The 18,702-nt window shown below is 53.8% G+C and overlaps 1 protein-coding gene and 1 long non-coding RNA gene across 5 annotated transcripts; both read left to right on the top strand.

Annotated features, from left to right (window-relative positions):
* The first annotated feature begins 2,683 nt into the window (after positions 1-2,683).
* On the top strand, positions 2,684-8,548 carry LOC144262302 (uncharacterized). 2 transcript variants are annotated; one of them, XR_013345514.1, is made up of 4 exons: positions 2,684-2,942; positions 3,815-3,943; positions 7,599-7,760; positions 8,456-8,548. XR_013345514.1 is itself a non-coding variant. In XM_077812033.1 (4 exons), the coding sequence occupies exons 1-4, from the start codon at positions 3,422-3,424 to the stop codon at positions 8,513-8,515; spliced, it is 381 nt and encodes a 126-aa protein (XP_077668159.1). In that variant the 5' UTR covers positions 3,380-3,421; the 3' UTR covers positions 8,516-8,548. The 2 variants fall into 2 exon arrangements, 1 of the variants encoding a protein (XP_077668159.1); XM_077812033.1 differs by lacking the exon at positions 2,684-2,942 and adding an exon at positions 3,380-3,451.
* Positions 8,549-9,243: 695 nt separating this feature from the next.
* On the top strand, positions 9,244-18,147 carry LOC144262301 (uncharacterized). 3 transcript variants are annotated; one of them, XR_013345513.1, is made up of 8 exons: positions 9,244-9,468; positions 10,276-10,317; positions 10,740-10,845; positions 12,609-12,773; positions 15,174-15,276; positions 15,637-15,759; positions 16,554-16,959; positions 17,512-18,147. It is a non-coding gene; the product is annotated as an uncharacterized LOC144262301 (long non-coding RNA). The 3 variants fall into 3 exon arrangements; XR_013345512.1 differs by lacking the exon at positions 9,244-9,468 and having other exon boundaries at positions 10,052-10,317; positions 16,554-16,659; XR_013345511.1 differs by lacking the exon at positions 9,244-9,468 and having other exon boundaries at positions 10,052-10,317.
* The last annotated feature ends 555 nt before the right edge of the window (positions 18,148-18,702 follow it).

The raw sequence follows: 18,702 nt of genomic DNA, 5'->3' as shown, positions 1-18,702 counted from the left end.
CTGGCTGCTGATTAAAAGACAGTGCACTGCCGGTAGGACTGAATCGCCATGAAACGAAACTTAAAAGGGAAATGACCTGGCTGAGTCACTCCCATGTTTGCCTAGGCGCCCCTGACCTCATCGAGGTCGGTTAAAAGAGCACCCAGGACTACGTTGACGACGGCTATCAGTCATACTGCACTGTCTGCTGCCAAAAGACAATAAACTGCTGCTGTGTAGCAATGCAGTACCACGTTTGCCAGCATCCAGGAGACATACGGTGACAGTTAGCTGAGCGGGCTCCATGCTTGCTGTGATCTGGCATCTGCACAGGTAACTCAAGAAAAAAGACATAAAACGATTGTCTGCCCTTGCTTTCATGGAAGGAGGGAGGGAAGGGGGGCCTGGTGATATGTACCCAGAACCACCCGCCACAATGTTTTAGCCCCATCAGGCATTGGGATTTCTACCCAGAATTCAAATGGGCAGCGGAGACTGCGGGAACTGTGGGATAGCAACCCACAGTGCAATGCTCCGGAAGGGGACGGTTGCCTCGGTACTGTGGACACACTCCGCCGCTTACATGCACTTAGAAGATTTGTGTGGGGACACACACAATCAACTGTATAAAAACGCTTTCTACAAAACCAACTTCTATAAATTCGACCTAATTTCGTAGTGTAGACATACCCTGGAATACGGTTTTGGTGTTCTCATTTGAAAAAGATGTTGAGACCTTGGAGCTGGGGCAGCAAAGAGCCACCAAATGTTTTGAGTGCTGGAGAAAAATGCCTTCTAGTGAGCTATTGAAAGAGCTCAACCTATTTAGATTATTGAAAGAAGAGTATGAAGGGGTTCGTTAATCTAGCAGAGCACGGCATCACAAGACCCAATGGCTGGAAGGTGAAAAGAGAGAAATTCATATTACAAATAAGGAACAAATATTCAACAGCGAGGATGATTCACCTCAGGAACTAGCTACCAAGGAAAGTGGTGGATTCTCCATCTCTTGATGTCATTTAATGAAGACTAGATGCCTTTCTGTAATGTGTTTGCCCCGACAGGAGCTATTGTGGTCTACAGGAGGCCTGTGATATGCAGGGGGTCAGCTGAGATGCTGTAATGGCCTCTTCTGGCCATACAGTCTCCTAATCTCTGAAAAACTGAGAGTAGCATTGGGAGCAGCCTCTGATGTTTTACTGTCTAGTCGGCTTCCTTCCTGGAATGAACCCTCATTGAGTGGGGTGATCCACAGGGTACTAGTATCTCAAACCTCCAAAGTGTCTGGCCTGCGTCAGGACATTAGCTGTGCAGGGGAGGGGTGGGTGTGGCAGTGAGATCACAAAGGCCTTTTGCAGGGGCTCAGGCTATTGGTCAAAGGTGATGGGGAGGTGATGACCTCACAGAGAGATGCTGACATCATCCAGACAGGACAGGGGTGCAGGTCCAGGGAAAAGTCAAGAGATCCCCGTGGCTTTGTTTCAGCAAGTTTCCTACTCAAGGTCTCTCTTTGAGGACTGAGAGAGTATTAGGGTTCACGTTCGTGAGCGTGAGGAGGAACCTCTTTGGAGTTTTCTCCTTTCCTTTTACAGATTTTACGAGAAAACTGATGTCCCTGTTGAGAAGGTAAGAGCCTCTGAAAGGTTTGGAACCTGTTCAATCTGATCCATCTGGTGCCAGGTTAATTCTAGGCATGGAAAACACTAGTTTAAGGTGGCAGAATTTTATTTCCCACCTAGGATTTTGTCCCTTAGAATTACTGGGGAGATTAGGGTGTGTCCTTTTGGTTTTACCTTTTCCTCCATCCCTCTCTCCTTTCTCTTCATCTCTTACTTCTTTTGTCCTTTCCCCAGTTCCCCATCCCACCACCAGGAGAGGGGTGTGTGTGTGTGTGTCGGGGGGTTCTCTGCAGCTCTCATTGTGGGATGTCCACCCAAAAACGTGGGGCTGAAATAGTGCTCGGAAAATGATCCCCACCGGTGACCGGGGCCATCCTTTGGGCTCTCTGGTGAGAACCCGCAGCCTCCCGCCCTTCAGCCTCTACCCCGATTGGCTGAGGTGGACCTTGACGTGGGGAATGGTTTCCCAGGAGAAGTCTGGACTCCTGGATTCTGTTCCTTCTCTAGCCTGGAGCGGGAGTGTGTCCTGGGATGGAGGAGGGAGCTGCTTGTCCAAAGTGACAGGTGGTCTTTGTGACTGACCCCAGTGCTGGAAAAGGAGGAGACTCCCCTTGAGGGTATTGCTGCACCAGGGATGACGAGGGGGAACGTTGGGAGCAGATGATGCAATGAACTCCTGGCAGTGTGTGGAGATTGCACTCCCAGCACCCCTGTGGGGGGATGAGGAGCTGCTCTGGCAGAGACAGGGATGGGGAGGGACAAAAAGGCTGGTTAGTGAGAGACTGCCTTGAGCCCAGACTCACGCCTGCTCCCTGCTCGGTTCCATTCTGGCCAGGCTCCTGAGGATGTTGAGGAAGAAGGCTCTGCAGGTGGCGCCAGAGCCTGAGGGAAGCAGCTGCCATCTTCCCCAGGAGCAGAGCGGTCCCTTTGTCCCCTCTGGTGGGGAAGGAGTTCCTGGCCGAACCAGGAGGTGGAAGCGCCCAGCCTTCTGGCGGAGGAAACCCGCTCCCGGCATAAGCGCCGAGATGGGAGGGGCAGAGGCCAGGCCGAAATGGAGCTGTCCCAGGATGCGGTTGGGCAGGCAGGACTCAGACAAGGAGGGGAGCCGGGCAGGATGGCTGTGGGGCTTGTTGTGTGGGAAGCACGGCCCCCAGGAGCTCAGCCCTGATTCCCAGCAGGAGGCATTGCCCTGCCCAGTCACTGAGGAGATTCCAGCCTCCCCAGGGCAGAAGGTGGAGGATCTCTGTCCCAGCACCAGCAACTCAGCCCGCTCCCCATGGGACAGCAGCAGCACCTGGGAATCAGGAAGCAGCGAGGCCGAGGTGCGCCGCTGCTTTGTTCCAGGTGAGTAACCAGGCTGGGCTCAGGGAGGGGTGAGGAGGGGGCTGTGAACACCCTGGGCCCAGGCACTTGACCAGTGCTGTGGGGATGGGTCCCCAGCCCAGGTGTCTGGCTTGAGCCACATGAACCCCACTGATACTAGATGCTGCCACTTTGGTCCTTGATGCTCCAGGTGGGGGTGGGTGAGACACCACGGAGGGAGTCCAGGACACTGTGGGGGAGGGAGGGTCTCTTTGCTATGGGCTTCTGAAGGAGTTGGGGGCTGAAGGCATCACTGAGAGGGGGAAGTGTGGGTCCTGATCTGCCCTGGGTCCCGCAGGTGGGAAGGGGGCACATTGCCCCACAATGCCCCTGTACTTTCCCCGCGTGGCAGCAGGAGTCACCCTGTCCCCTTCTCTCCCTGGTGCAGGGACCACCAGGGATAGGGAGGATGAGGAGGAGGCAGCCGTGGACATGGCCATGAGGAGGCTGCTCTCAAGAACATGCGAGAGCAGTTCCAAGGCCGAGAAAAGGTAGAAACCTTCCCCAGCTGTGCTGGGACTGAGATTGTCCTTCTCCTTCCCAGCACCCTGACCCCCTGCAGAGGGTCTTGCCTCTGATGATCCACCAGCTCTAACAGGGACTTTTCTCCACTATGATCTGGGACCCCCAAAATAGGGTTGTTTGTCACAGACCAGCCAGAGTCTCCTCCCCTAACATGCACTGTCCCAGTTCCTGACCCTGTTTGTGTAGGAGGTGTGTAGGAGGTGTGTGATTTGGACAATGGCCGGGTCCCCACTATCCCCCATTCAGGCCCGAGTCCTGCAGCTGGTGTGGGTGGGGCAGGGAGGTCCCTGGCTAACTGGCTCTCTCTCCCCTAACCCCACTCCTGGTAGGTGCAGGATGAGGCCCAGCAACTCATGTTCCTGCATGCCATCCACCCTGCGTGTCTCGCAGCACAGCAGAGAGAGCAGGACACATTGGAGCCGCACTGCTGCAGGGCGGCAGTTGTAGAGATTATTGTGGTGAGTGAGACACAGCGCCCAGCCACTGGAGGGAGGACAGAGACAGGGGAAGGGCAGGGGTCCGTTTCTCACTGTGCTTTGGGGCGCAGGTCCTGGGTACTAAGGCTCTGAAGAAGCTCTCAAGGACAAATTTTTTAAAATAATTTTTATCAGTGATTTGGGAGCAAACATACAATCCCTGCTGATAATACTGTTGGGTGACAAAATACTGGCAGAGTGGTAATTTCTGATGAGGAGAGGGCAGTGATACAGAGGGATCTGGCTCATTTGGCAAACTGGACCCATTCAAAGCAAAGAAATTTGACCAGAGCCAAATGCAAGGTCCTATAGCTAGCAACAGGGCATGCCGGGTCACACCTCCAGAATGGGGAAGTATATCCAGGAAAGCAGTGACTCTGAAAGGGTTTTCGGGGCCATAGTGGAGAAGCCCGTCAACATGAGCTCCCAGTGTGATGCTGTGGTGAACAGGTCTAAAGCCATGATTAGACATAGGAGCAGAGCTGTGAGTAGGATAGGGAGGTGACAGAGCATCAGTGAGACTGAGATTGGAATACGGCATCCGGTTTTGGTGTCTTCATTTGAAAAAGATGTTGAGACATTGGAGCTGGGGCATCAAAGAGCCACCAAATGTTCTGAGGGCTGGAGAAAAATGCCTTCTAGTGAGCTATTGAAAGAGCTCAACCTGTTTAGCTTATTGAAAGAAGATTGAGAGGTGACTTCATTGAAGTGTTGCTGAGTGTAGCATTGGAAGCAGTCTCTCATGTTTTACTGTCTAGCCGGCTTGCTTCCCAGAATGAACCGTCATTGAGTGGGGTGATCCACAGGGAGTAATTCAAACCTCCAAAGTGTCTGGCCAGCGTCAGGAGATTAGCTGTGCAGGGGAGGGGTGGTTGTGGCAGTGAGATCACAAAGACCTTTTGCAGGAGCTCAGCCTATTGGTCAAAGGTGATGGGGAGGTGGTGACCTCACGGAGAGATGCTGACATCAGCCAGGCAGGACAGGGGTGCAGGTCCAGGGAGATGTCAGAGATCCCTGTGGCTTTGCTTCAGCAAGTCTCCTTCTTGAGGTCTCTCTTTGAGGACTGAGAGAGTATTAGGGTTCACGTACGTGAGTATGAGGAGGAACCTCTTTGAAGTTCCTTTTACTGATTTTACTAGAAAACAGACATCCCTGTTGAGAAGGTAAGAGCCTCTGAGAGGTTTGGAACCTGTTCAGTCTGATCCATCTGCTGCCAGCTGAAATCTAGGCATGGAAAACACTAGTTTAAGATGGCAGAATTTTCAGCCAAACACCTAGAATTTTGTCCCTTAGAATCACTGGGGACATTAGGGTGTGTCCTTTTGGTTTTACCTTTCCCTTCATCCCTCCCTCCTTTCTCTTCATCTCTTACTTCTTTTGTCCTTTCCCCTGTTCCGCATCCCACCACCAGGAGAGGGTTGTGTGTGTGTGTGTGTGTGTTTGTTGTGTGTGTCCTGGGGGGGTGCTCTGTAGCTCCCATTGTGGGATGTCCACCCAAAAATGTGGGACTGAGATAGTGCTCGGAAAGTGATCCCCACCGGTGACCGAGGCCATCCTTTGGGCTCTCTGGTGAGAACCTGCAGCCTCCCACGCCTCTACCCTGATTGGCTGAGCAGGGGGTTATTGACAGGGAGGAGACTCAGGTCCTTGTTGGTCTCTTTTAAGACCAAGTAAATGTAACCCTTCTGCCCGTCAGAGGTGGCAGCAACAAGGTCCGGGTTCAATATCTAGGGGATCCATTCCAATAACACAATGCAAACCGGCTCGAGCCCCCACCCAGTGACCTGGGACAAGTATATACCACCCCCGCTGGGCGCCTCCAAGAGGCAATACTTCCCCTCTCGCAAGCACCTAGCCTGAGTGTAGCAAAAAGTCTTTTAATAACAGAGAGAAACAATGTGGCATTATGTTGCGGAAACACCACCAACAGGATTCGTAACACAACCCATGAGCAAAAAACCCACCCCAAGCAAATTGGGGCATGCCCTTTCCCTTGGGTTCTTGAGTCCAGCAACCCCAAATCACCCAAAGTCCCAAAAGTCCAATGACCCAAAAGTCTCTGTCCCTGGTCAGGGCAGCCCCAGAGTTCAAAAGTTTATCTGCAGAGCTTTACCTCCCAACCTGGGTGGAGATGGGGGCGGGGGTAAAAGGCACCTTACATGATCTGAAGCTGACTGCCCCACAGCTCCATAGGCCTTCACTCCTCTCTGCTCCACTCCACCAGCCACCCCATGCGCTGCTTTGCTCAGCTTCGCTCCACGGCCCACAAGCAGCTCCCGCCGTCCCACGAACTGCTCCGCGTCCCACCAGCAGCTCCCACCGTCCTATGAACTGCTCCACCAGCCTGTCCACAAGGCACTCCAGCTATCCCGCAAACTTCTCCACAGTATATCTTCAGGCTCCCCCACTACTTAACACAACGCTCAGTGATTTCAGCTTTTAGTCAGTTCAGCTCTTTGGTGAATTCAGCTTGTAGTAGGGGAGCCTCAGTACTGGTGCACTATTAGCCCAAAGTGAGCTCAGCTGCCTGTAACTAGACTCCTAATGAAATCAAATTAGCTCTGACATTCTGCAGTAGAGAGAAAAGAAAGTGCAATTAGCATGAAAAGCCCTCACCAAGGGGCCCATACCACCAAATATTAATACTTGTCCCCAAACCTCTCTCAATTTACAGAGTTTTGGAACCTATGACCCTTGCCTAGCGAGTGCTACTTAGTTGATGGTGAGTCCCTCCATCATAACAAAAGGCCAAGTACAGTTCCAAGCACAGTTCCCATAATCAGGGTAATAACAATTTATTCTTCCTGCCCCAATAACAGAGACACTGGGGATCCCACAGCAGCCAAAGTGACCATTTGGGCAGCTGTTCTAGGCGGGGTGGGTGTGCCTATGCAAATGAGCTCGGCCCCTGAAGTTCTTTTCCACAACTTGCCACACCTCACCACCAGATGTCAGGGTGGAGCTCATCCTGACACTGCTTACATAAATAAGTCATAACCAGTCATGGTTGACAAATTTTGCTGCTTCTCTGCATTAATTGCCTCTGAGCAGTTCATGATTCTCTCTAACATTCTAGTTCTCCTTAAATACTTTCTGAATAATTACTATGAACTGTGGTTGGTCATTTGAGAGCACTTTATTCAGGTCATTCAACGTATGAAATTCAAGGTCCGAAGGTTAGTTTGAAAGTCGGGGCTCTTGGGTCCAATTCCCAACTGAGGTCACACAGCCGGTCTGTGGCAAAGACAAGTCAATTCTCCTTTCTCAGCCTTAGCTTCTCCCTCTTTCAAGTAGGGACAACAATCCGCTCCTGCCTAACTCACGGTGGGGGGAAGATGGGGATCCATTGGAGCATGTCACTCGGAGCAGTGCATAGTATGAGGTGTCCTATCACGTTTACTCAGATCAGATTATGACCTAATCGAAGAGCTGAAATATTCCATTTTATTTGTATTTTATTATATTGAAATTGATAAGAGCAGCAGGCTCCAGGAAGCTGTGTAAAGTGCTGGGATGTCAGGAGCTGGGAGGCGCAGTTCCCCCCCCACCCTCCGGCACTGGGTCAGTGTTCTGCACCCCCTACTGCTGGCTGAGTTACTCCGTCCCTTGGTAATATGACAGATTCTTGTTTTCACAGCCAGTCGATTGCCCAGTGTCATCACCCTGCCTGGTGTCTCGGCAGAGTAATTCCTCAGGTCACTACCCTTTCCAGCCTGCCTTGAGCTTGGAGAATGAGGAGGGCGAGCCAAAGCTGGCCACCCTGAACATCCGACATCCATCTCTCCATCACCTAGAGCAAGTGAGAGGCATTAGGGTTCCTCTGTGGCGTCCCCCGTCTGTCTGGGGAGAGGCAGAAAGAGGGGAGAGAATCTCTCCGAAAGGAGATCGGATTTGCGAACCGAGCCCAGGAGTCCTTCGCTCTCAGTCCAGGGAGGGGCTTCTCCAGAGCCGTCTCCAGTGTGTTTGGAAAGATCCCAGCAATGGGGCTCCAAGCCTTTCCCTTGTGGGAGACTGTTCCCCAGGCGGAGAGTCTCTGAGCTGGGCCAGACCCTGTGACCTTCTGAGTATGGAAATCAGTGGGAAACAAGGGGACCCAGGGCTTTTTAAGCCTAGGGACTTTGATGTGGGAAATGGTTTCCTAGGAGAAGTCTGGACTCCTGGATTCTGTTCCTTCTGTAGTCCGGACAGGGAGTGTGGCCTGGGACGGCAGGAGGGAGCTGCTCATCCAAAGTGACAGGTGGTCTTTGTGACTGACCCCAGTGCTGGAAAAGGAGGAGACTCCCCGGGTATTGCTGTACCAGGGATGGCGAAGGGGAACGTTGGGAGCAGATGATGCAATGAACTCCTGGCAGTGTGTGTAGATTGCACTCTCTGCACCCAGCTTGGGGAGGAGGAGCTGCTCTGGCAGGGACAGGGATGGGGAGGGACATAAAGGCTGGTTAGTGAGAGGCTGCCTTGAGCCCAGATTCATGCCTGCTCCCTACTCGGTTCCAGGATGGCCAGGCTCCTGAGGATGTTGAGGAAGAAGGCTCCGCAGCTGGCCCCAGAGCCTGAGGGAAGCAGCTGCCATCTTCCCGAGGAGCAGAGCGGTCCCTTTGTCCCCTCTGGCGGGGAAGGAGTTCCCGGCCGAGCCAGGAGGTGGAAGCGCCCAGCCTTCTGGCGGAGGAAACCCGCTCCCAGCGCAGGCACCGAGGTGGGAGAGGCACCAGCCAGGCCGAAATGGAGCTGTCCCAGGATGCGGCTGGGCAGGCAGGACCCAACCCAGGAGGGGAGCCGGGCTGGGTGGCTCTGGGGTTTGTTGTGTGGGAAGCACAGGTCCCAGGAGCTGAGCCCTGATTCCCAGGAGGAGGCATTGCCCTGCCCGGTCACTGAGGACATTCCAGCCTCCCCAGGTCAGAAGGTGAAGGGTCTCTGTCCCAGCACCAGCAACTTGGCCCACTCCCCATGGAACAGCAGCAGCTCCTGGGACTCAGGGAGGGGCGCTGCTGCTTTGTTCCAGGTGAGAAGCCAGGCTGGACTCAGGGAGGGGTGAGGAGGGGACTGTGAGAAGCCACCCTGGGCCCAGGCACTCGACCAGTGCTTTGCGGGCAGATCCCCAGCCCAGGTGTCAGGCCTGAGTCACATAAACCCCACTGATACTAGATGCTGCCACTTTGGTCCTTGATGCTCCAGGTTGGGGCGGGTGAAGCAGCACGCAGGAAGTCCAGGACAGTCTGGGGGGCTCTCTTTGCTTTGGGCTCCTGAAAGAGTTGGGGGCTGAAGGCATCACTGAGAGGTGGGAGTGTGGTGTCTGATTCCCCCCCGGGTCCTAGAGGTGGAGAGGGGGCACATTGCCCCACCATGCCCCTGTCTTTCCTCCGAGTGGAACAGGAGTTCCCCTCCCCACTTCTGTCCCTGGTGCAGGGACCGCCAGGGACTCAGAGGACGAGGAGGAGGAATGCGTGAACGTTGCCATGGAGGAGGCTGCTGTCAAGAACACCCAAGAGCAATTGCAAGGCCAAGAAAAGGTGAAAACATTCCCCAGCTGTGCTGGAACTGAGATTGTCTTGCCCCTTCCCAGCACCCTGACCCCCTGCAGAGCGTCTTGTCTCCGATGATCCACCATCCCTAACGGGGACTTTTCTCTACCATCATCTGGGACCCCCACGATTGGGGTATTTGTCATACACCAGCCAGGGTCTCCTCCCCGCACAGGCACTGTCCCAGTTCCTGACTCTGCTTGTGTAGGAGTCGTGGGTGATTTGGAGTACCCCCCATTCAGGCCTGAGTCCTGCAGCTGGTGTGGGTGGGGCAGGGAGGTCCCTGGCTAACTGGCTCTGTCTCCCCTAACCCCACTCCTGATGGGTGCAGGACGAGGCCCAGCAGCTCATGTTCCTGCATGCCATCCACCCTGCATATCTCGCGGCACAGCAGAGAGAGCAGGACACATTGGAGCCGCACTGCTGCCAGGCGGCTGTTGTAGAGATTATTGTGGTGAGAGAGACACGGCGCCCAGCCGCTGAGGGAGGACAGAGATATGGGAGGGGCAGGGGTCACCCTGGCCTAATGGATGGGGCATGGTTGGTGCTGGAGGGGCAGCTGAGGGCAGGGATTGCTGGGGCTGAAGATTGGGGAGAAGAGATGGGAGAAATTCTGAGATTGGTCACTACTGCGTAGGAATTGGAGGAGCAGGAGGCAGGTGGGGGGACCTGCGGGCTGTGTGGGGTGCTGGCTGTGTTATCTCCTCACTGAGAAGCGTCAGTCAGGCCCAAATCTCACGCTCCTTTGTCTCCTTTGGGTCTCATTGACGAGCTGCCTGATATCTCTCCACCCAGCGCCATCCTCGCTAACTCCCTGATTGCTGTGGGCAACCTCAGGTACCGAGACCCTCCCCCCGGTTCCCCGAATCCCGGTGCTGCTGAGGCCCCTGGCTAAGAGTCACTGCCCCTCCCACTCCCCGCTCACCTCCCAAGGGTGACTCCTGTGGCAGAGGTGCTGGGAAGGTTCACAGTCTCCTGGCTGGGCCGTTCTTTTCCCTCCAGTAACTTTGCAGTGGCTTTGGGGAGAGGCTCACTCCCAGGATCAGATAGAGGAGGGGGCAGCAGGGTCCAGGGAACAGGCTCTATTCCTACCCTGCCACTGTCTGTCTGGGAAACCTTGGCCTTGTCATTCCCTGGCTCGGTGCCTCAGTTTCCATTCTCGCCAGTCTGGGCTTATTTCCCTGCAGTTTCACGTCCGGGTTGGTACCAGTGCCGCCTCCGCACTGCACGGTCTAATACCAGCTCCTCTCTCCTGCCAGCACCACGACAGCTGCCCTGGAGCCAGAGCGAGAGACCCACCTCCTTCGAGCTGCCCCGCATGCTGTCTTCACCCTGGGCACGGAGAAGGACACCACCCACCTCCAGGTGGATCATGCTTAACTCATGGATTGAAGAGCCTGCTGTCATCCTGCCATGAATCCTGGCTAATTGCCTGCAGTGGGATGTGAATGAGTGAAGTCAGGATATGTGTTTTGAGAGTCTCATCAGGGCATCCCAGAGACCCTTCTTCCCATCCTGTGGCAGGTGGAGCCCCAGTTTCCCTAGCTCTGAGCCATGGCTCTCCCTTGCTTTGCAGGATCTACATAGGGTCTTGCGCAGGGCCAGGGAACGTCAAGAGAACCCTGTGGCTTTGCTTCAGCAAGTCTCCTTCTCGAGGTCTTTCTTTGAGGACTGAGAGAGTATTAGAGATGACGTACGTGAGCACGAGGAGGAACCTCTTTGGAGTTTTCACTTTTCCTTTTACTTATTTTACGAGAAAACAGACATCCCTGTTGAGAAGGTAAGAGCCTCTGAGAGGTTTCGCAAAAAGAAAAGGAGTACTTGTGGCACCTTAGAGACTAACCAATTTATTTGAGCATGAGCTTTCGTGAGCTACAGCTGAAGTGAGCTGTAGCTCACGAAAGCTCATGCTCAAATAAATTGGCTAGTCTCTAAGGTGCCACAAGTACTCCTTTTCTTTTTGCGAATACAGACTAACACGGCTGTTACTCTGAAATCTGAGAGGTTTGGAACCTGTTCAGTCTGATCCATCTGGTGCCAGCTGAAATCTAGGCATGGAAAACACTAGTTTAAAGTGGCAGAATTTTCGGCCAAACACCTAGGATTTTGTCCCTTAGAATCACTGGGGACATTAGGATTTGTCCTTTGGGTTTTACCTTTTCCTCCATCCCTCCCTCCTTTCTCTTCATCTCTTACTTCTTTTGTCCTTACCCCTGTTCCTCTCGCACCACCAGGAGAGGGGTGTCTGTGTGTGTGTGTGTGTGTGTGGGGGGGGTGCTCTGCAGCTCCCATTGTGGGATGTCCACCCAAAAATGTGGGACTGAAATAGTGCTCGGACAGTGATCCCCACTGGTGACCAGGGCCATCCTTTGGGCTCTCTGGTGAGAACCCGCAGCCTCCCACCCCTCTACCCTGATTGGCTGAGCAGGGCGTTATTGACGGGGAGGAGACTCAGGTCCTTGTTGGTCCCTTTTAAGACCAAGGAAATAAGTCATAACCAGTCATATGGTTGACAAATTTTGCTGCTTCTCTGCATTAATTGTCTCTGAGCAGTTCATGATTCTCCCTAACATTCCAGCTCTTCTAAAATACTTTCTGAATAATTACTATGAACTGTGGTTGATCATTTGAGAGCACTTTATTCAGGTCATTCAATGTATGAAATTCAAGGTCCGAAGGTTAGTTTGAAAGTCGGGGCTCTTGGGTCCTATTCCCCACTCTGCCACTGACTGGCTGTGTGACCTAAGACAAGTCAATTCTCCTTTCTCAGCCTTAGCTTCTCCCTCTTTCAAGTAGGGATAACAATCCGCTCCTATCTACCTCACGGTGGGGAGAGGATGGGGATCCTTTGGAGAGTGTCACTCAGAGCAGGGCATAATAAGAGGTGTCCTATCACGTTTCCTCAAATCAGATTATGAGATAATAGAAGAGCTGAAATATTCTATTTTATTTGTATTTTATTATTTTGAAATTGTTAAGAGCAGCAGGCTCCAGGAAGGTGTGTAAAGTGCTGGGATGTCAGGAGCTCGGAGGCGCTGTCCCCCCCTCACTAGGGAAGTGTTTTACACCCCCTGCTGCTGGCTGAGTTCCTCCGTCCTTGGCAATAAGACAGACTCTTGTTTTCACAGCCAGTCGATCACCCAGTGTCATCACCCTGCCTGCTGGCTGGGCAGGGGAACTCCTCAGGTCACCACCCTTTCCAGCCTGCCTTGAGCTTGGAGAATGAGGAGGAGGGCGAGCGATAGCTGGTGACCCTGAACATCCGCCCTTCATCGCTCCATCACCTGGAGGAAGTGAGTGGCATTAGGGTTCCCCTGTGGCATCCCCCGTCTGTCTGGGGAGAGGCAGAAAGAGGGGGAGAGAATCTCTCCGAAAGGAGACCGGATTTGCAAACCGACCCAAGGAGCCCCTTGCTCTCAGTCCAGGGAGGGGCTTCTCCTAAAGGAGATTGGGTTTGCAAACCGACCCCAGGAGTCTCTCCAGAGCCATCTCCAGTGTGTTTGGAAAGGTCCCAGCAATGGGGCTCCCAGCCCTTCCCTTGTGGGAGACTGTTCCCAAGCCTGAGAGTCTCTGAACTGGGCCAGACCCTGTGAACTGCTGAGCATGGAAATCAATGGGAAACAAGGGGACCCTGTGTCACGGAGTCCCTGGGCGATGCTCTGGAACTATTCCCTATGAAGCCAGTCAGGACTGTGGGGAAGTCTCCTTTCTGTGAGCAGACTGTCTTCAGGACACACAGCTCACACAGCTTCCACCTTGCTGGGTCTGATCTCGGAGCATTCAGCCTTCTCTGCCCCTCCATGTGCTTCCCACTGCGAGTCCGCCCAAGCGGGGTCCTGTGGAAGCCAGAGGGTCCTGCACCCCAACTTCGCAGTCAGACATGACTCTCAGCCAGCCAGTAAAGCAGAAGGTTTATTAGATGAGAGGAACATGGTCTAAACCAGAGCTTGTAGGTGCAGAGAACAGGACCCCTCAGCTGGGTCCATTTTGGGGGTCAGTGAGCCAGAAAACCCCGTCTGCACTTCACTCCATGTCCCCAGCCAGCCCCAAACTGAAACTCTCTCCAGCCCCTCCTCCTCTGGGCTTTGTTCCTTTCCCAGGTCAGGAGGTCACCTGATTCCTTTGTTCTCCAACCCTTTAGCTCTCACCTTGCAGGGGGGAAGGGCCAGGCCATCAGTTGCCAGGAAACAGGATGTCGGCCATTCTCTGTGTCCAGACCCCTGCACACACTTGCCCTCTAGGGCTCTGCAACGATCTTACACCCTTCTCCCACCACCTAGATACTTAAGAACTGCATAGGGGAAGCTGAGGCACCCCCTTAATATTCAGAGGAAACATTAAGAACAGTCCCGCTTCGTCAACCCCTGGGCTTGCTATGCCTAGGGACTTTGACATGGGGAATGGTTTCCCAGGAGAAATCTGGACTCCTGGATTCTGTTCCTTCTCTAGCCTGGAGCGGGAGTGTGGCTTGGGACAGCAGGAGGGAGCTGCTTGTCCAAAGTGACAGGTGGTCTTTGTGACTGACCCCAGTGCTGGAAAAGGAAGAGACTCCCCTTGAGGGTATTGCTTCACCAGGGATGACGAAGGGGAACGTTGGGAGCAGATGATGCAATGAACTCCTGGCAGTGTGTGTAGATTGCACTCCCTGCACCCCTGTGGGGGGATGAGGAGCTGCTCTGGCAGAGACAGGGATGGGGAGGGACAAAAAGGCTGGTTAGTGAGAGGCTGCCTTGAGCCCAGACTCACGCCTGCTCCCTGCTCGGTTCCATTCTGGCCAGGCTCCTGATGATGTTGAGGAAGAAGGCTCTGCAGGTGGCCTGAGAGCCTGAGGGAAGCAGCTGCCATCTTCCCCAGGAACAGAGCTGTCCCTTTGTCCCCTCTGGCGGGGAAGGAGTTCCCGGCCGAGCCAGGAGGTGGAAGCGCCCAGCTTTCTGGCGGAGGAAACCCGCTCCCGGCATAAGCGCCGAGATGGGAGGGGCAGAGGCCAGGCCGAAATGGAGCTGTCCCAGGGTGCGGTTGGGCAGGCAAGACTCAGACAAGGAGGGGAGCCGGGCTGGGTGGCTCTGGGGTTTGTTGTGTGGGAAGCACGGGCCCCAGGAGCCCAGCCCTGATTCCCAGCAGGAGGCATTGCCCTGCCCAGTCACTGAGGAGATTCCAGCCTCCCCAGGGCAGAAGGTGGAGGATCTCTGTCCCAGCACCAGCAACTCAGCCCGCTCCCAATGGGACAGCAGCAGCACCTGGGAATCAGGAAGCAGCGAGGCCGAGGTGCGCCGCTGCTTTGTTCCAGGTGAGGAATCAGGCTGGGCTCAGGGAGGGGTGAGGAGGGGACTGTGAACACCCTGGGCCCAGGCACTCGTCCAGTGCTGTGGGGACGGGTCCCCAGCCCAGGTGTCTGGCTTGAGCCACATGAACGCCACTGATACTAGATGCTTCCACTTTGGTCCTTGATGCTCCAGTTGAGGGTGGGTGAGACACCACGCAGGGAGTCCAGGACACTGTGGGGGAGGGAGGGTCTCTTTGCTATGGGCTTCTGAAGGAGTTGGGGGCTGAAGGCATCACTGAGAGGGGGAAGTGTGGGTCCTGATCTGCCCTGGGTCCCGCAGGTGGGAAGGGGGCACATTGCTGCACCATACCCCTGTCCTTCCCCTGCGTGGCAAAAGGAGTCACCCTGTCCCCTTCTCTCCCTGGTTCAGGGACCGCCAGGGACCCAGAGGACGAGGAGGAGGTAGCCGTGGACATGGCCATGAGGAGGCTGCTCTGAAGAACATCCGAGAGCAGCTCCAAGGCTGAGAAAAGGTAGAAACCTTTCCCAGCTGTGCTGGAACTGAGATTGTCCTTCCCCTTCCCAGCACCCTGACCCCCTGCAGAGCGTCTTGTCTCTGATGATCCACCAGCTCTAACAGGGGTTTTTCTCCACTATGATCTGGGACCCCCTAAATAGGGGTGTTTGTCACAGACCAGCCAGAGTCTCCTCCCCCAACATGCACCTTCCCAGTTCCTGACCCTGTTTGTGTAGGAGGTGTGGTTGATTTGGATAATGGCCGGGACCCCACTGTCCCCCATTCAGGCCTGAGTCCTGCAGCTGGTGTGGGTGGGGCAGGGAGGTCCCTGACTAACTGGCTCTCTCTCCCCTAACCCCACTCCTGGTGGGTGCAGAATGAGGCCCAGCAACTCATGTTCCTGCATGCCATCCACCCTGCGTGTCTCCCTGCACAGCAGAGAGCACAAGACACATTGGAGCTGCACTGCTGCAAGGTGGCTGTGGTGGAGAGAATTATGGTGAGCGAGTCACAGCGCCCAGCCGCTGGAGGGAGGACAGAGACAGGGGAGGGGCAGGGGTCCGTTTCTCACTGTGCTGTGGGGCGCTGGTCCTGGGTACTAAGCCTCTGAAGAAGCTCTCAAAGAGAAATTTTTTAAAATAATTTTTATCATTGATTTAGGAGCAAACATACAATCCCTGCTGATAATATTGATGGGTGACAAAATACTGGCAGCGTGGTAATTACTGATGAGGAGAGGGCAGTGATACAGAGAGATCTGGCTTATTTGGCAAACTGGACCCATTCAAAGCAAAGAAATTTGACCAGAGCTAAATGCAAGGTCCTATAGCTAGCAACAGGGCATGCCGGTCACACCTCCAGAATGGGGAAGTGTGTCCAGGAAAGCAGTGACTCTGAAAGGGTTTTCGGGGCCATAGTGGAGAAGCCCGTCAACATGAGCTCCCAGTGTGATGTTGTGGTGAACAGGGCTAAAGGCATCATTAGACGTAGGAGCAGAGCCGTGAGCGGGATGGGGAGGTGACACAGCATCAGTAAGCCCTGGTCTACCTAGGAGTTGATGTCGAATTTAGCAGTGTTAAATCGATTTAAACTTGCACCTGTCCACACGACGAAGCCCTTTTTTTCGACTTAAAGGGCTCTTAAAATCAATTTCCTTACTCCACCCCCGACAAGGGGATTAGCGCTGAAATCGGCCTTGCTGGGTCACGGATCTCTGTATGGGTAGAGGAATCCGTGCTATCAGAACTATGTTCCAGTTTTCGAAATGCCAAAACATTTTTCAAAATCTCCCAGGGCATGAATGACAGAGGCCATCACAGGGACCCGAAGCAGTGCCACGGAAACTTAAGGAGCTGAGGCAAGCCTACCAGAAAACCAGAGAGGCAAACGGCCGCTCCAGGTCAGAGCCCAAAACGTGCTGCTTCTATGATGAGCTGCATGCCATTTTAGGGGGTTCAGCCACCACTACCCCAGCCGTGTTGTTTGACTCCTTCAATGGAGATGGAGGCAACACGGAAGCAGGTTTTGGGGATGAAGAAGATGATGATGATGAGGTTGTAAATAGCTCACAGCAAGCAAGCGGAGAAACCAGTTTTCCCAACAGTTAGGAACTGTTTCTCACCCTGGACCTGGAGCTAGTACCCCCCCAAACCCACCCAAGGCTGCCTCCCGGACCTACCAGGCAGAGAAGGGACCTCTGGTGAGTGTACCTTTTAAAATACTATACATGGTTTAAAAGCAAGCATGTTGAATGAAAAATTTGCCCTGGCATTCGCGGCTCTCCTGGATGTACTCCCAAAGCCTTTGCAAAAGGTTTCTGGGGAGGGCAGCCTTATTCCATCCACCATGGTAGGACACTTTACCACTTCAGGCCAGTAGCACGTACTCGGGAATCATTGTAGAACAAAGCATTGCAGTGTATGTTTGCTGGCATTCAAACAACATCCGTTCTTTATCTCTGTGTTATCCTAAGAAGAGTGATCTTATTCATGGTCACCTGGTTGAAATAGGGTGCTTTTCTTAAGAGGACATTCAGAGGTGCCCATTCCTGCTGGGCTGTTTGTCTGTGGCTGAACAGAAATGTTCCCCACTGTTAGCCACGAACTGCGGGGAGGCAAAATGCGACCTTGTAACGAAAGCACATGTGCTATGTATATAATGTTAACAGTAAGGTTTACCGTGAAAGAGTGTACCCATTGTTCTATAAAATGTGTCTTTTTAAATACCACTGTCCCTTTTATTTCTCCACCAGCTGCATGTGTTTCAAGGATCACAGGATCTTCTCCTTCCCAGAAGCTAGCGAAGATTAGAAGGTGAAAAAAACGCACTGAGGATGAAATGTTCTGTGAGCTCATGCTGTCCGCCCACACTGACGGAGCACAAACGAATGCGTGGAGGCAGACAATGTCAGAGTGCAGGAAAGCACAAAATGACCGGGAGGAGAGGTGGCGGGCTGAAGAGAGTAAGTGGCGGGCTGAAGAGAGGGCTGAAGCTGAAAGGTGGCGGCAGCGTGATGAGAGGAGGCAGGATTCAATGCTGAGGCTGCTGGAGGATCAAACTAATATGCTCCAGCATATGGTTGAGCTGCAGGAAAGACAGCAGGAGCACAGACTGCCGCTACAGCCCCTGTGTAACCAACCGCCTCCTCCCCAAGTTCCATAGCCTCCACACCCAGACGCCCAAGAATTCAGTGGGGGACCTCTGGCCACCCAGCCACTCCACCCCAGAGGATTGCCCAAGCAACAGAAGGCTGGCATTCAATAAGTTTTAAAGTTTTAAACTTTTAAAGTGCTGTGTGGCCTTGTCCTTCCCTCCTCCACCACCCCTCCTGGTGCTTCTCTCCTCCACCACCCCTCCTGGGCTACCTTGGCAGTTATCCCCCTATTTGTGTGATGAATGAATAAAGAATGCATGAATGTGAAGCAACAATGTCTTTATTGCCTCTGCAAGGGGTGATCAAAGGGAGGAGGGGAGGGTGGTTAGCTTACAGGGAAGTAAAGTGAACCAAGGGGCAGGGGGTTTCATCAAGGAGAAACAAACAGAACTGTCACACCGTAGCCTAGCCAGTCATGCAACTGGTTTTCAAAGCTTCTCTGATGCGCACTGCTCCCTTCTGTGCTCTTCTAACCGCCCTGGTGTCTGGCTGTGCGAAACCAGCGGCCAGGCGATTTGCCTCAACCTCCCACCCCGCCAGAAACGTCTCCCCCTTACTCTCACAGATATTGTGGAGCGCAGAGCAAGCAGTACTAACAATGGGAATATTGGCTTTGCTGAGGTCTAACCGAGTCAGTAAACTGCGCCAGCGCGCTTTTAAAAGTCCAAAAGCACATTCTACCACCATTCTGCACTTGCTCAGCCTGTAGTTGAACAGCTCCTGACTACTGTCCAGGCTGCCTGTGTACAGCTTCATGAGCCATGGCATTAAGGGGTAGGCTGGGTCCCC

Source organism: Eretmochelys imbricata, chromosome 3, assembly GCF_965152235.1.
Source record: "Eretmochelys imbricata isolate rEreImb1 chromosome 3, rEreImb1.hap1, whole genome shotgun sequence".
NCBI lineage: Eukaryota > Metazoa > Chordata > Testudines > Cheloniidae > Eretmochelys > Eretmochelys imbricata.
The sequence above is the reverse complement of the archived record's forward strand: the minus strand, read 5'-3'. Positions and strand labels throughout refer to the sequence as shown.

What these genes read in the sequence shown, in the direction of transcription:
- LOC144262302 (XM_077812033.1), top strand. Translation starts at nt 3,422, where the DNA reads ATGCGAGAGCAGTTCCAAGGCCGAGAAAAG. An exon ending in AGTTCCAAGGCCGAGAAAAG is followed by an intron (nt 3,452 to 3,814) that starts GTAGAAACCTTC and finishes CACTCCTGGTAG; the next exon opens with GTGCAGGATGAGGCCCAGCA. An exon ending in CAGTTGTAGAGATTATTGTG is followed by an intron (nt 3,944 to 7,598) that starts GTGAGTGAGACA and finishes TTGTTTTCACAG; the next exon opens with CCAGTCGATTGCCCAGTGTC.